General features: G+C 67.6%; 1 protein-coding gene across 1 annotated transcript in view; it reads left to right on the plus strand.

Moving 5' to 3' along the window:
- The window catches only part of COL18A1 (collagen type XVIII alpha 1 chain), a gene marked incomplete at its 5' end in the record, with an annotated part of 80,889 nt that overhangs the window by 58,173 nt on the left and 10,208 nt on the right, over positions 1-12,508 (plus strand). Inside the window, 23 exons of the mRNA XM_025040315.1 lie at positions 1,536-1,612; positions 1,924-2,034; positions 2,282-2,308; positions 3,497-3,559; positions 3,664-3,750; positions 4,002-4,055; positions 4,194-4,352; positions 5,003-5,065; positions 5,702-5,728; positions 6,206-6,337; positions 6,808-6,870; positions 7,266-7,292; positions 8,064-8,099; positions 8,558-8,629; positions 8,878-8,913; positions 9,180-9,269; positions 9,791-9,919; positions 10,115-10,177; positions 10,291-10,365; positions 10,934-10,960; positions 11,124-11,177; positions 11,450-11,524; positions 12,455-12,506. Coding sequence (XP_024896083.1) covers positions 1,536-1,612; positions 1,924-2,034; positions 2,282-2,308; positions 3,497-3,559; positions 3,664-3,750; positions 4,002-4,055; positions 4,194-4,352; positions 5,003-5,065; positions 5,702-5,728; positions 6,206-6,337; positions 6,808-6,870; positions 7,266-7,292; positions 8,064-8,099; positions 8,558-8,629; positions 8,878-8,913; positions 9,180-9,269; positions 9,791-9,919; positions 10,115-10,177; positions 10,291-10,365; positions 10,934-10,960; positions 11,124-11,177; positions 11,450-11,524; positions 12,455-12,506 — 1,599 coding nt within the window. The remainder of the gene's footprint in view (positions 1-1,535; positions 1,613-1,923; positions 2,035-2,281; positions 2,309-3,496; positions 3,560-3,663; positions 3,751-4,001; positions 4,056-4,193; positions 4,353-5,002; positions 5,066-5,701; positions 5,729-6,205; positions 6,338-6,807; positions 6,871-7,265; positions 7,293-8,063; positions 8,100-8,557; positions 8,630-8,877; positions 8,914-9,179; positions 9,270-9,790; positions 9,920-10,114; positions 10,178-10,290; positions 10,366-10,933; positions 10,961-11,123; positions 11,178-11,449; positions 11,525-12,454; positions 12,507-12,508) is intronic.

The following is a 12,508-nucleotide window of genomic DNA, read 5'->3' on the forward strand; positions in this document are numbered from 1 at the left end:
GGGGGGGTGTCCAGGCCTCCGTCCTGAGTGCACACCCCACCTGGGCTGCGCAGCCCCGCCCCTCCCCGCTGTCCGGGTGCAGAGGGCGAACCCCCCGGCCCCTCTGCTTCTGCTCGCGCACGAGCCGTGCTTCTTCCCTTGGCGAGAGTCGGCTCTCCGTCTGGGCGGCCTGTCTGGGCCTCGTGCCGGGTCCTGAGAGCAGGTGTGGGCGTCCCGCAGGTGTGGGCGTCCCTCAGAGTTGCCTTGCTGTGCCCTTTGCGTTTCTTACCGAGTTATGAGTCAGTCTGTCGGTGTGGCTGGGTCGTTGCTGAATCCGTGGATCAGGGTTGGAGGAGGGGCGTGGGCCTCTAGGATTGGAGTCTCCCGACCTGGGACCACAAGCCACCTCCCCTTGTACTTGGGTCCTCACTGGCTCTCCTTTTGGTGACACCTTTGCCGTTTTAAACATTTGTGGAGGAAAGGATTTTAAGTTTGCCTTAAATTACGCTGATACTTAGAATCTGGCCTGGGGGGTTCCCAGCCCACACCAGCCAGGGCACAGGGCTGGGCTGCCCTTCCGGGGCATAGGGGTTCAGGACTGCTTGGGGCCCCAGATGGGGCCGGGAGGCAGGGCTCTGAGCTAAGGGCAGGGTGCTGGTTGGGGGGTGGCCAGCTCCCCCACTGTGGAGCGACCACACTGGCCACACGTGGATGTGGCTCCGAGTTCTGCTGGAAACCAAGTAGGCGTCTCCCAGGCCCATGCCCCCGGGTGACACAGTGCAGCCCTGGACAGTGTGGGCTCCCTCAGGGGTCATCTGTCCAGTCCCCAAGCAGCCGCTGCCCTATCCCAGAGCGCGGTCAGACCCTGGGCAGGGCGGACACTCTGCAACTTCCTGTGGAAGATGGGGTGTCGTGCGCCCGCCCCAGGGGCGCGTGGCGTCTCGGCACAGCCTGGGTCCTGTGCGCTCAGCAGCACTGATGCTGCTGGGTGAAGGGATTCGGGAAACAGCCTCGAAGTCCCCACAAACCATTCATCAGAGGAGAAGGTGCCAGCTCCGCACCTGGTGGGGACATGGGCACGCGAAGGAGGGGCGGGGGAGAGGGGGGCGGGGCCGGACGGGAGCGCACGGCCTCGGGGCTCATGGCGCCGTCCCGGCTCAGGCGGGGGCTGCTTTGCCCGGGGTTGGCCCACAGGTAGGACCCTCAGTGGGGTCCCGGTTCCTCCACCATCGCCATCGCCCCAGCGGAAGCTACGAAGGACGTCACTGGGCCGCAGCCCGCGGGGGAACTTGAATCCGGGCTGTCAGTGCTGAGTTCCCCGAACGTGACCGTCGGAAGTTAGAAAACACTCTCACTCTCACGAGACACGTGCTGTTCGGCGGGAAGGGTTGTGATCAATGCGGGGGGCTCGGGTGGCACAGCTGAGAGGTTGCCACGTGTGCGTGCTGAGCGTGAGTGCGTGCTCGGGGGCGGCTGGGCTCAGGCAGGACTGAGCCGGGCGGCGGGCGAGAGCCTGGGCCACCGCTCCGGGGTCTGACCCCCTCTCCCCCACCCAGCCCAGACCCTCCCGGGCTCACATACCGTCGTCACGGGGGACGGGAACGTCTGGAGCCCTGGGGACAGCCTGGAAGAGGTGAGGCCCCTCCTTGGCCCAGAAGCTCTCCGTGCCTCGGGTCCGCTCACTGGCACCTGACGGAGCTCTGGCTTCACGCTCCTGCTCTCTGTCCCCCATGCCTGGCACGAGGTGGGCGTGCCTGGGGGGCTTCTGGCCAGAGCAAAGCAGCGCGTGGGCGGGGATAGGGGATGACCGGGCAGACCCCGTGCGTGCGCCCACCCCCCGCTTCCCTGTGTGGTGCTGAGCCCAGCCCGGGGTGCCGGAGGGCACAATGGTGGGCATCCGGACAGGCGTGCGTGTGGCCCCTAGCCTGCACCCTCTTCTCCCAGGACCCTGCAGGCCCGGTGGTGCAGGGCCCCGATGCACGACTTGTCCCTGGGCCGCAGGGACCCCCAGGCCCACCAGGGAAGGATGGTGCCCCCGGAAGGGACGGTGAGCCGGTGAGTGCATCTCCCCTTGGTCCCGTGGGGCAGGGCTCAGCAGGTGGGTAGAGGGTGCGGCCGCTGTGGCAGAGCAGCTGGGCCCTGGGGCCCTGGGCACCCCGAGATGATGCGTCCTTTCCTGTGGGAGAGCTGGGGTGTCGGGAGGCTGCAGGCAGAGGGAAGACGGCCCGGGGCGCGTTTCGCTGTCAGGTCGGGGACAGGGGTGCGTGGTGCTGTCACTGACGGTTTCTCTTGCACGTTGCAGGGTGACCCTGGCAAAGATGGAAGACCCGTAAGTACACGCTCGTCTGAGGGCCAGACGGGGTGTGACGCGTGTGTGGGACCCACGGGACTCTTCTCTGGCGACACTTTGCACTCAACACAGTGAAGAGATGTTAACATGAAGCCATTTTGAAAATGCAACTTAACTTTTGCTAAGAAAATGCAAAAAAAAAAAAAAAAAAAAAACCACGAAAAAAACCACGCCAGCCTGACCGCTGACGGAAACCCCTCCGGTCAGGCGTCTGTAAGGAGACGTTTGGGGTGGCCGCCAGCGAGGAAGACGGTTCTCAGAGGAGAAGGTGTGAGCGGGAAGTGAGGGCTGCCGTGGCCGGGGCGGCACGGGACACGGGGACGCATTCGCGGGCGTCAGTGCCCACTCGCGGGACTGCCCGTCTTAAAACACTTAGTTTGGATGTTTAAAAATCGACAGACGCTGTTTCCAAGACACAAGAAAGTAACACATAGGGTCACGAGGAGAGATTTGGGAAAGCGCAGAGCAGCGGGCGTGGCGGGCGGGGGGCTGTTGCACCGCAGCCCGGACACGAAAGAGTCACGTTAGAACGCGTTCCAAGCGAGGGACGTTTCACGGTGAGACCCGCATGGCCCTCGGGCAGCTTGTCGCAGCGGCAGCAAAGCTCTGTGACTCGACCGAGGAGCTGTGCGAGGGCCGTGAGCAGCCTGAGGCGTCAGGCGCTGGCAGAGCAGGCCGTGTGCGTGCGCGTGTGCACATGCGTGTGCCTGTGCTCCGGGGTCCCCGTGACCCGCAGCGGGCTCGCTGTAGCAGGGTGCGTTCCCATTTCCACGCCCACACGCCCCGCACACTCCACTCCAAGTGCACGCAGACATTCAAACGTTGACGGTCACTTAGGCCACAAGGGCCTGTCACCCGCATGCACACCCACGCACACGTACGCGTGCACGTAACAGGCAGAGCCCCGCTCTGTGGCGTGGACGCCCACGGGACGCCACCGCCGGCTCCACGCAGGTGCTGCCTGTGCGACAGGGTCATGTGCAGCCTCGGGGGCCCCTGAGGTCACAGGTGCCCACCTCCGGTCCCAGCTCAAGCCCGGCTCTGTCTGCTCCGTGACATTCCTGGCCGAGCGGACATTTGGGGCCCAAAGCCACCTGCCTGGGGTCTTGGACAGTGGTGGCACAGAGGTGCCGTCTCCCTGACTGGCTCCCTGCCTCTGTCTTCTAGGGTGACACTGGGCCGCAGGGCTTCCCGGGAACCCCAGGAGACGTGGGCCCCAAGGGCGAGAAGGTGAGTGTGGGACCGGGCTGGGCCTGGGCGGGCATGTTCCAGGGTCCCCCCACCCCTGGCCATGGGCCATGCTTTCTGGTGTGATGAGCATCTTCTGTCCCCAGGGCGATCCCAGGGTTGGGCCGAGAGGACCCCCAGGACCCCAAGGGCCTCCAGGGCCACCAGGCCCCTCCTTCAGGCAGGACAAGCTGGTGAGTTTATCCTGCGACCTCTCCCGCCATGGGGTCGGCCCCCTGTCCTACAGGGGGCACCCTCCGTCCCCTGCCCAGCTTCCTAAGGCCTCGCCCCGCAAGTCTGGAACCGGCGGGGAGGTGTGCGGGCCTCGGGGTGTGGTGAGAGCCCGTGGGAGGCCACTGGCCTGGGGCCCTGCTGGGGACAGCGCCGCGGAGGGGGCGCGTGGCCGGTCGGGGCCCCGGGCGACGCGTTCTGGCTCTTCCCGCAGACCTTCATCGACATGGAGGGGTCTGGGTTCGGCGGTGACCTGGAGAGCCTCCGTGTGAGTGTCCCTTGGCCCGGTGGCCACCGCCCCATGGTCTGGCGCGCAGTGGCTCTGGGGGCTGGCGGGGCTGGAGCGGGCAGGGCCATCCCTCTGCAGTGACGCCCGCTCAGCTGCTCTGTGCTATTCCCTGTCCAGGGCCCCAGAGGCTTCCCCGGCCCCCCTGGGCCCCCCGGCGTCCCAGGCCTGCCCGGACAGCCAGGCCGTTTTGGGGTGAACAGCTCGGCCACCCCAGGACCTGCAGGCCTGCCCGGCGTGCCTGGGCGGGACGGGCACCCTGGGCTCCCCGGCCCCCCGGTAAGGCCTGCCTCCGTTTTCCCATCAGGGTCTACTGGGAACGGGGTGAGCACCACGTGCGGGGGGTTTCTGTCCGGGCCCACCTCCTCCGTGCTCCCCGTGCCTCACCTCTGCTCCCCGCGTGCTCGGGGTGGGGGCTCCTGCCTCGGGGCCCTAGGTGGGAGGGGCCTGGTGGTTCTGGGCGCTGACTCTGGGTGACACACAGCGTCTGTCTATGGGAGCGGGTCTCGGGGGGTCAGGGTGGCCCCACTGCCCAAGGAAGGGGGGCCGTTCGCAGGACCTCAGAACCTGGCCGACCCCCGCCCGGCACTGGGGCCACGGTGGCCTGGCAGGTGCCCATGGGTGTCGCTGATGTGACAGGGTCACAGGAACCAGGCACGCTGGCTCATGTTTCACTTGGTAACGTGGGGCCAGTCTGTTGACGCTCGCGTCCACTCGGGGAGCGCCCGCCCCAGCATCGCGGTGCGGCAGCCCCCACCATGGGTCTGCTGGTCCTTGCGTCCCCTCAACCTGATCAGCCACTCAGAAGGAAGAAGGAAGGAAGATGTTTACGCCTGAGCACAGCGGCACGGGCCTGGGCGCGTCCTGTACCCTCGGGACGCCTGTGGACGCCCACCCAGCGGCCGATTCCATTTGCTTTCTGTCCCCAGGGACCCCCGGGCTCTCCAGGACGAGACGGGCGACCGGGCGAGACTGGCCAGAAAGGCAGCCTCGTGAGTCACTTCCCCGGGGGCCAGATGCCTATGACTTCGAGCCACACCGTGTGGCCGAGGGTGATTGAACTGATGTGTGGGGTGAGGCGTGGTGACCTTGTGGACGAGAAAAGCCATGAGACGCCGAGGCTGGGGGTGGCTTTACGGCCACACGCTGCCGCAGCATCGCCTCGGTGTGGCAGCTCCCGAAGGCCACGCCACCGGCCCCACCGCGGCTGGGGTGACACGGACGTGGGAGTCTCTTTCCCGGCATCAGTCTCGGGGGCGTTGGTGACAGGAGCTTTCCTGGCTGTGCAGACGTCCAGCGGGGGCCGTGGCTTCCACGGGGCTGTTGGTGAATGCTCTGGTCGGGCGCACGGCCGACCACAGATGCTTGGGGACACTCCCGCTTGGCCCCTTCGGCAACGTGGAGCTGGGAGGACCCTCCTCCTGGGGGTCCCCTGTGCCAGGGCCAAGAGGGGCACTTGGAGCTTCAGCCGCGTGTCCTGTAGGGGTGGTTCAGGCCGGAAGAAAGGACAATCGGAAGCATTTGCGTCAGAGATGGGACGGTGGCCTCGTGGGCGGGACCGAAGGGGTGATAGGCTGTGTGCCTCTCGCGGCTCTGACTTTATAGTAACCAGTCTCTCTTTCCCGCAGGGTGCAGAGGGAGCCCCGGGACCCAAGGTACAGACATTCTTCCAGGTTGGGACTGGCCGCTGGGGGCACCATGCCCGCGAGAGCGCCAGGTGGGCCGGTGTCACATTGGCCCTGTGAGATCCAGGACATGTCCCCGGTGCTCTGACGCGGGAGGCCACCGTGCCTGAGGCCTCACTGCTACGTCCGTGACCCCCCATGGGTGGCTCTGAGGTCCCCACGAGGATCCAGCCCCACGGGAGGACTGGGTGGGCCTGTCTGGGAACTTCGAGCACGTCCAAGGGGGTGTCACCCGGGAACCTGCCCGATGTGGGGTGGGGACAGTGGCATTGCACAGCGGGTTAGAGATCAGGAACTTTAAGGACGAGACGAGGCCCAGGGTGGACACACGAGTGTGTAAACGTGCACACGGGGTGCTTGTCAGCTTCGCAGAACGATAAGGAGCTTTGTAAGTGACGGACACCCCAGTGGCTGAGGGTGATGGTGTTCTTTCTCCCGCCTGTGCAGGGAAGCAAGGGGGACCCCGGCCCCATTGGCGCGCCTGGGGTGAATGGCCTGACAGGAGCCCCTGGACCAGCAGGACCCCCGGGCCCCCCCGGGCCCCCCGGGCCCCCGGGCCCAGGGCTGGCTGCAGGGTTTGTGAGTAACGCTGCCCCCTGACCTGCCCTGGGTCCCCACCTGTGACCCAGGCTGTGCGGGCTCGGAGGGACGGGCTGGTGGCATTGAACGTGGCGTCCCCTGCCCTGCGGCGGAGCCGTGGGCGGTGGGAGGGAGCCGGTGCCCAGTTCTACGGACTGTCCTCGCCTCGAGACCACGACCGCTGAGTGATGCCGTAGGGCCGCTTGAGCAGAAAGGAAACCGTCACGCAGCCCGGCTCCCCGCACGCCCGCGGACCAAGGGTGACCTCAGCCCCGGGGGCTGAGCTGGGGCCCAGATGGCCCCTGTCCCAGGCACCTGCTTCTTAACCCGAGGACAGGGACAAGGACGGCCGCGGCCAGTCTCCCCCCTCGGCCGTGGCTGGATCTCTGCCTGGGGCCAGTGGCCAGCTGCGGGGGCCTCTCCCTGTGAGAAAAGGCGCAGACCTGAGCCCCTTCTCTGTTCTCCCCCAGGATGACATGGAAGGCTCCGGGGGGCCCTTCTGGCCGACCGCCCGAGGTGCCGACGGGCTGCAGGTACTGTCTGCAGGGGCCTGGTCAGCCCTGGGGGTGCGGCCGCCTGGGGCGGGGGCTCCCCTCTGGGCCCCCGGGAGGGGAACGGGGCAGAGTGAGCCCCAGAAGATGGGTCTTTCTGCAGTTGGTCGCTGAGTCCTGTGGTTCTGATCTGGGGGAGTCACAGAATTTTGATCTGAGTGGAATTTTAATTAAGTGGGGGCTCCCTGCGAAGTCCCCGCCTCGTTCTGCCCCTGGCGGGAATTGCCGCAGCTGGCCCTGGGTGGTGAGGACAGGCCACCCTGCGTGGGACTTCAGGGCGGGGTGCTGGCTGCTCACTCCACCGTGCTGGGAAGGTGCTGCTCTTTGTGGGCGGGGGTGGCAGCAGGGCCACCTCACCGAGGCCTCTTTGCCTGCAGGGACCGCCCGGCCAGCCTGGAGCCAAGGTCAGTGCCAGACGAGTTAGCGGCGCCCCACCCCTGCCGCCCTCCCCGTCAGGAGTCATGGGGGAGTGTGTAGGACACTCAGAGGCTGGGGGCCCCCGTCACCCGCCCTGTCCCAGACCTTGCTCTTGGGGGCGTCCGGCCGTCTTCCTGAAACTGCACACTGTGGCGCCCCAGCTTCACACAGCTGTGTTTGCTGCCCGGGAAGGAAGGGGAGCTTCGGGAAGGAACCCCACAGCCTCTGGGACGGCACGTGGTGCCCCGAGACCCCAGGAGCTCCTCTCGGGGCGCCTCATCTTTCCTCCCCACATGCTCTCGCCCCCACCTGCCCCTGGAGGACATGGACCCCTCCCCAGGGGTGGCGAGCCCCTCACGCTCTGCCCCTGACCCCGGCACCCCACGCAGGTCAGCCCCTGCTGACATGGCCGTAGCTCTTAGAATGTTCTGCTTTGATTTGCAAAATGGGGACATCTCACTTATAATTAATTCTCTTAAATTGTCAAAAGTGAAGGCACCTCACCGAGTGAACTGCTGGCATGGGCTCCAGAGCAGGCCCGGCCGTGCACCCCGACGTGTGGCCACCCCCAGCCACGCAGGGTCCCTCAGCCCTGAGCCGGGGGCGAGGGTGGTGTGAGGCCTCTCGAATAACCCCCCTGCCTTCCTCGGAGGACAGGGGCGCCCATGGGGGTGCTGTGCAGTGGGGTGCGGTGCGATGGGGTGGGGTGCGGTGGGCCGGCCCAGTGCTGTACTCACCGGGCTTTTTACTCACTTCAGGGGGACCCTGGAATAATGGGGCCACCCGGGGCCAAGGTAAGACCCTTGTCTCAAGCTCAGGAAGTGGCCTGGGTCGGGGGGGCTCCCAGGCTGAGGCCAGAGCCTCTGCTCGGCTGTGTCCCCTCGGCCCCGTCGGCCCCCTGGGTGAGCCTGCCTGGGGCCACCCTGGACGCCAGGCCCAGCGTCATTCTGCTGTCCCCTACTTTGTCCTTGTGCCTGACTATTCCTTAGAATTTAGGACATAACCTGCCCCCAGGGCACCCCTAGGTTTCCCCGAGTCCTAGGACCTGCTCCCCCAGTCTCCACAGCGTGAGTCGTGGGAGCCACACAAGCCCGCTGCCACCCCGGCCCCATTCTGTCCTCGGCCTCACGTGCTTCAAGGAGGCTGGCTGCGTGGAACCTGGTGACCCACAGCAGCCGCAGTCCGTCACCTCCCTGACACTGGCTTGTCAGACGGTGCCTGACACATGGGCCTGTCCCTGTGTCCTTGGCAGGGAGGAGCTGGAGCAGATGGACCTCCGGGGTTCCCCGGCCTCCCGGGCAGAGAGGGCGCAGCTGGAGCCCAGGTGGGTGGCCGCCCAGGGCTGCTGGGGGGTGGCACCCTGCAGATGGGGGGTGGCACCGCCGCCCCCTCCCTGGGCCCCCAGTGTCTTTGGGGGTCCCCTGACCTGGCTCTCTGTGCCTCGTGGGGAGAGTCAGGGTCCAGGCTGCCTGTGGGTTTCCCGTGGTGGCCAGGCTCGGCCGCGTTCTGCCCACGTCTCGGGAGGGGCTCGTGTCCTGTCTGTGACGAAGCTTTTCCTTCCTGTCTCTGCAGGGACCGAAAGGAGAAAAAGGGACCCGAGGGGAGAAAGTGAGTGGGCCTCGGGGTACACGGGCGGGACCCGGGGGCCACCCATGGGGCCTCGGAGAAAAGGGGACCCGAGGGGAGAAAGTGAGTGGGCCTCGGGGTACACGGGTGGGACCCGGGGGCCACCCATGCGCCTTGGAGATGTGGGGCGAAGACCCTCGAGTCTAGGGGCTCTCAGGCCAGGGTGGGGCGCAGGGTGCACCTTGCACCCCATGGACAGCTCTGCCCCTGCAAGCGGTCTGCGTGCTGGATGTGGCCTTCTCTTGCAGGGTGACCCAGGCAAGGACGGAGTGGGGCAGCCAGGACCCCCTGGACCCCCCGGAATCCCGGGACCCATCATCTACCTGTCGGAGCAGGACGTAAGGCTACGGCATGGGGGTGTTCTCTGCCTAGATCCCCGGCCACCAGAGGGGGCCAGGACGACGTCGATCAGGGCCACCCACCCTCCCAGCCTGTAGGGGGATCTCAGAGACCCTGGGATTTTAGGTCCCGGGTCTGCGGGGTTTCTTGGCTGTCGAAGCAGGGCTCTCCAGAGCTGCCCTATGGGCAGCACGTCCCGTTTGTCCGAGGGTCACCTCTCCGGACGTGGACGTGTCTCCTGGCCCCCCGCTTACGGCATGGGAGGCGGGGCTCTGGTCCCCTCATCCCAGGGTCACGGGCGGTCTCGGGGCAGGAGGCGGCCTCCAGGAGCAGCTTCTCTTCTCGCTCGAGGGCGCTTGAGCCAAAAGACCGAAGGGCGCGGCGCGCGGTCTCGTCCCACGTCTGGTTTCCGGCGCTGGCCTGTGGGTCTCGCGATGGGGCCGTGACGAGGGGGGAACCGCGGTTGTGACGTGGCCTTTCTTTCTGTCCGCGGCTCCGCGCGCCCTTCCGCTGGGAGAAGATGGTGGCCGGTGCCCACGGGGCCAAGGTACGTGCCGCCGGCTGGGACGCGGCCGCCGAGTGCAGGTGGCCGTGCCCACTGACGCTGCTCTCCCTCCCGCAGGGCCAGCCGGGGTTCGCAGGCTTCCCCGTGAGTAGCGGTAGCGGGGCCCCACCCTGCCCTGGCGGGGAGCGGGGGCTCTGGGTTGCGGCGGAGCCCGGCGCTGGGCGGGCACGAGGCTGAGGGAGTGGCGGGCAGGGCGCAGGACCGGGCAGCACCGAGCAGCAGCCGTCACCGGGGCCCGGTCACCTGTGCAGCCTCTCATTGCTGCCCGTTGCTCCACAGGGACCAGCCGGGCCAAAGGGAAACCTGGGGTCCAGAGGCCAGCAGGGCCCCCCGGGGGTGAAGGTGAGGGGCTTGGGGCCGCCTGTCTGGGGTGTTGGTGTGGGTGCCCGAGGGGCTTGGCAGGGTGGGTGCGGGGCACCCCCGGAGCCGCCCCCTGACGCTGCCCACTGCCCCAGGGCGAGAAGGGAGAGCCGGGCATGGTCTATGGCCCCGACGGCCGCGGGCTGGCCCCTGCCCACAAAGGAGCCAAGGTGAGGCGGCCGCCTGGCCCTGCTCGTTGTCCCGCGTCCGAGGGCTGGGGTCCCGGAACCTCGTCTGCCTGTCCCTGTCACAGCCACGGTGGGCGGCCCAGAGCTCCCTGCAGGGGGCTGTGATTCGGCTTCTCCGGGGACTGCTGTGGGAGGCGGGGTCCCGGCCCTTGCTCGGGCGGAAGCCCAATGGGCTCCCTGGGGAGTCCATGCCCTGGCAGCCCCTCCCCTGGCAGGCAACCCCCAGACAGGCCCATGGGTGGGTCCGGGAGAGCAGCGGGACCCAGACCACTGGGTGTTCGTGGGCATTGGCCTGCAGGGGCCCCAAAGCCCCCAGGGTGGTTGAGGGGGGACTCCAGACCCAGAGAGAACATGGCAGCCCCACCTGGCGTCCTACCCGAGGTCAGGGCCGCCGTGACCCCGGCTGGGCACGCCCTCTGCTGCTGCTCCTTCCCTCCCAGGGGCCCGTGCTTCAGGTGCTGCCCGGACAGCGTCCAGAGGGGCATGGGACCCTTAGGGGCTGACGGGGGTGACCTGCGGCCACCTAATGGTGCTTCTGGTTTGTGTTCAGGGCGAGCCCGGCCCCCGAGGACCCCCGGTGAGTACACACAGGTGCCATGCCCTGATGGGACGCTCCCGTCACGCCTGAGTGCTGAGCGGCCGGGCGCACGTCCCCGCTGCACCTTTAAAGCTGGGACCGGTGTTGGCGGGGGCCACCGCGGCCGTCTCTGCCCCGCTCCAGCACGCTCCCCTCTCCCCAGGGCCCGTACGGACGGCCTGGACACAAGGGAGAGATCGGCTTCCCTGGACGGCCGGTAAGGACCAGGGGGGGCATCCCGCGGCCCAGGCCCCCCAGTGAGTGGACGAGTCCTATGCCCTGTGCCCCAGGGCGCCCTGCCTGTGCAGAGCTCTCTGGGACGAGGTCCCCGCTCTGCCTAAAGGTGTTGACACCCTTGGGTGGGGACCAGAGGTGCTGGCCCCAGCCCCCGAAGGCCTGAGGGCTCGGTGGGGCAAGGCCGGGGATGTGGGGGGGGGGGCAGTCGCCCTGGTGGGGACCGACGTCAGCACCCAACACGCCCCTCCCCAGGGTCGCCCCGGGATGAACGGATTCAAGGGGGAGAAAGGGGAGCCGGGAGACGCCAGCGTCGGATTCGGGGTGCAGGTGCGTGTCCTGTGGGGGCACGGACGGGGCAGGGCCGGGGTGCTCGGGACCCACATGGTCGACGGGAGTGGCCTGGGTACCACAGGCTCATCTCGGGGAGGCTGCGCCTGAGTGACGGACCCTGGGGTGTGATAGCGCTCAGCTGGTCCTCGTGACAGCGTCACACCCCACGCGCACACGCGCGCGCGCGCACAGCACAGCCCCAGCCCACCGGGAGCAGGCCCCAGCGCGGCTCTAGTGGAGGGGCCCCCAGGCCACATGGATGCTGGGCTCTGGGGCCCCCTCACTCAGCACCCCGCTATAACTCGCCGTGACTGCCGACCTTGGAGCCGAGGGTGTTATTTTAGTGCCGTTAGCAGGGTGGCCACGTCTACCGGAGGCTCGGGGCTGGCTTCCGATACCCTGCCTGCCACACTTGCGCATTCTCTGCCGGAGGCCCCTCCTGCTTCCTGTCCCGCCTGGTCCCTGCCCCTCCTGGTCCCTGGGAGCCTGTCTGGGCCTCTGGGCAGTGGTCCTGAGCCCAGGATTCCACGCAGTCACCTCCCGGTTTTTCCTTCGCTGCTGGTTCTTTGTCGAGGTTTCCTTCCGTCTTGAAATGTGCCTGTCTCAGGGAAAGGCAGGAACAGGAGGCGACATCGTGCAGGGTCCTGAAGTAGTGATGGAGTCAGGGTCACACTCGCTATGCTAGAATATGCTCTCGAACTGTGCGCGCTGCCGAGTTTCAGAGGCGGACACCACTGGCCGCGTGTGCACCGGCCCTGCTGGCCTGCGTCCTGCCTCCGTGCCACCCCCTCCCTCGGCCACAGCCTGGACGCGGCCTGGGAAGTGACCACTGTGATATTTAGAAATGCTGCCTACTCTGCCACCCTGGGCAGTGTCGTCGACCTGACTGCGAACGTGACTGACCACGGCTTTCTGTCCCCCACGCAGGGCCCGCCCGGCCCCCCAGGACCCCCCGGCCCCCCGGGCCTCCCGGGGACTCCC

Source organism: Pteropus alecto, unplaced genomic scaffold, assembly GCF_000325575.1.
Source record: "Pteropus alecto unplaced genomic scaffold, ASM32557v1 scaffold339, whole genome shotgun sequence".
NCBI classification, from domain to species: domain Eukaryota; kingdom Metazoa; phylum Chordata; class Mammalia; order Chiroptera; family Pteropodidae; genus Pteropus; species Pteropus alecto.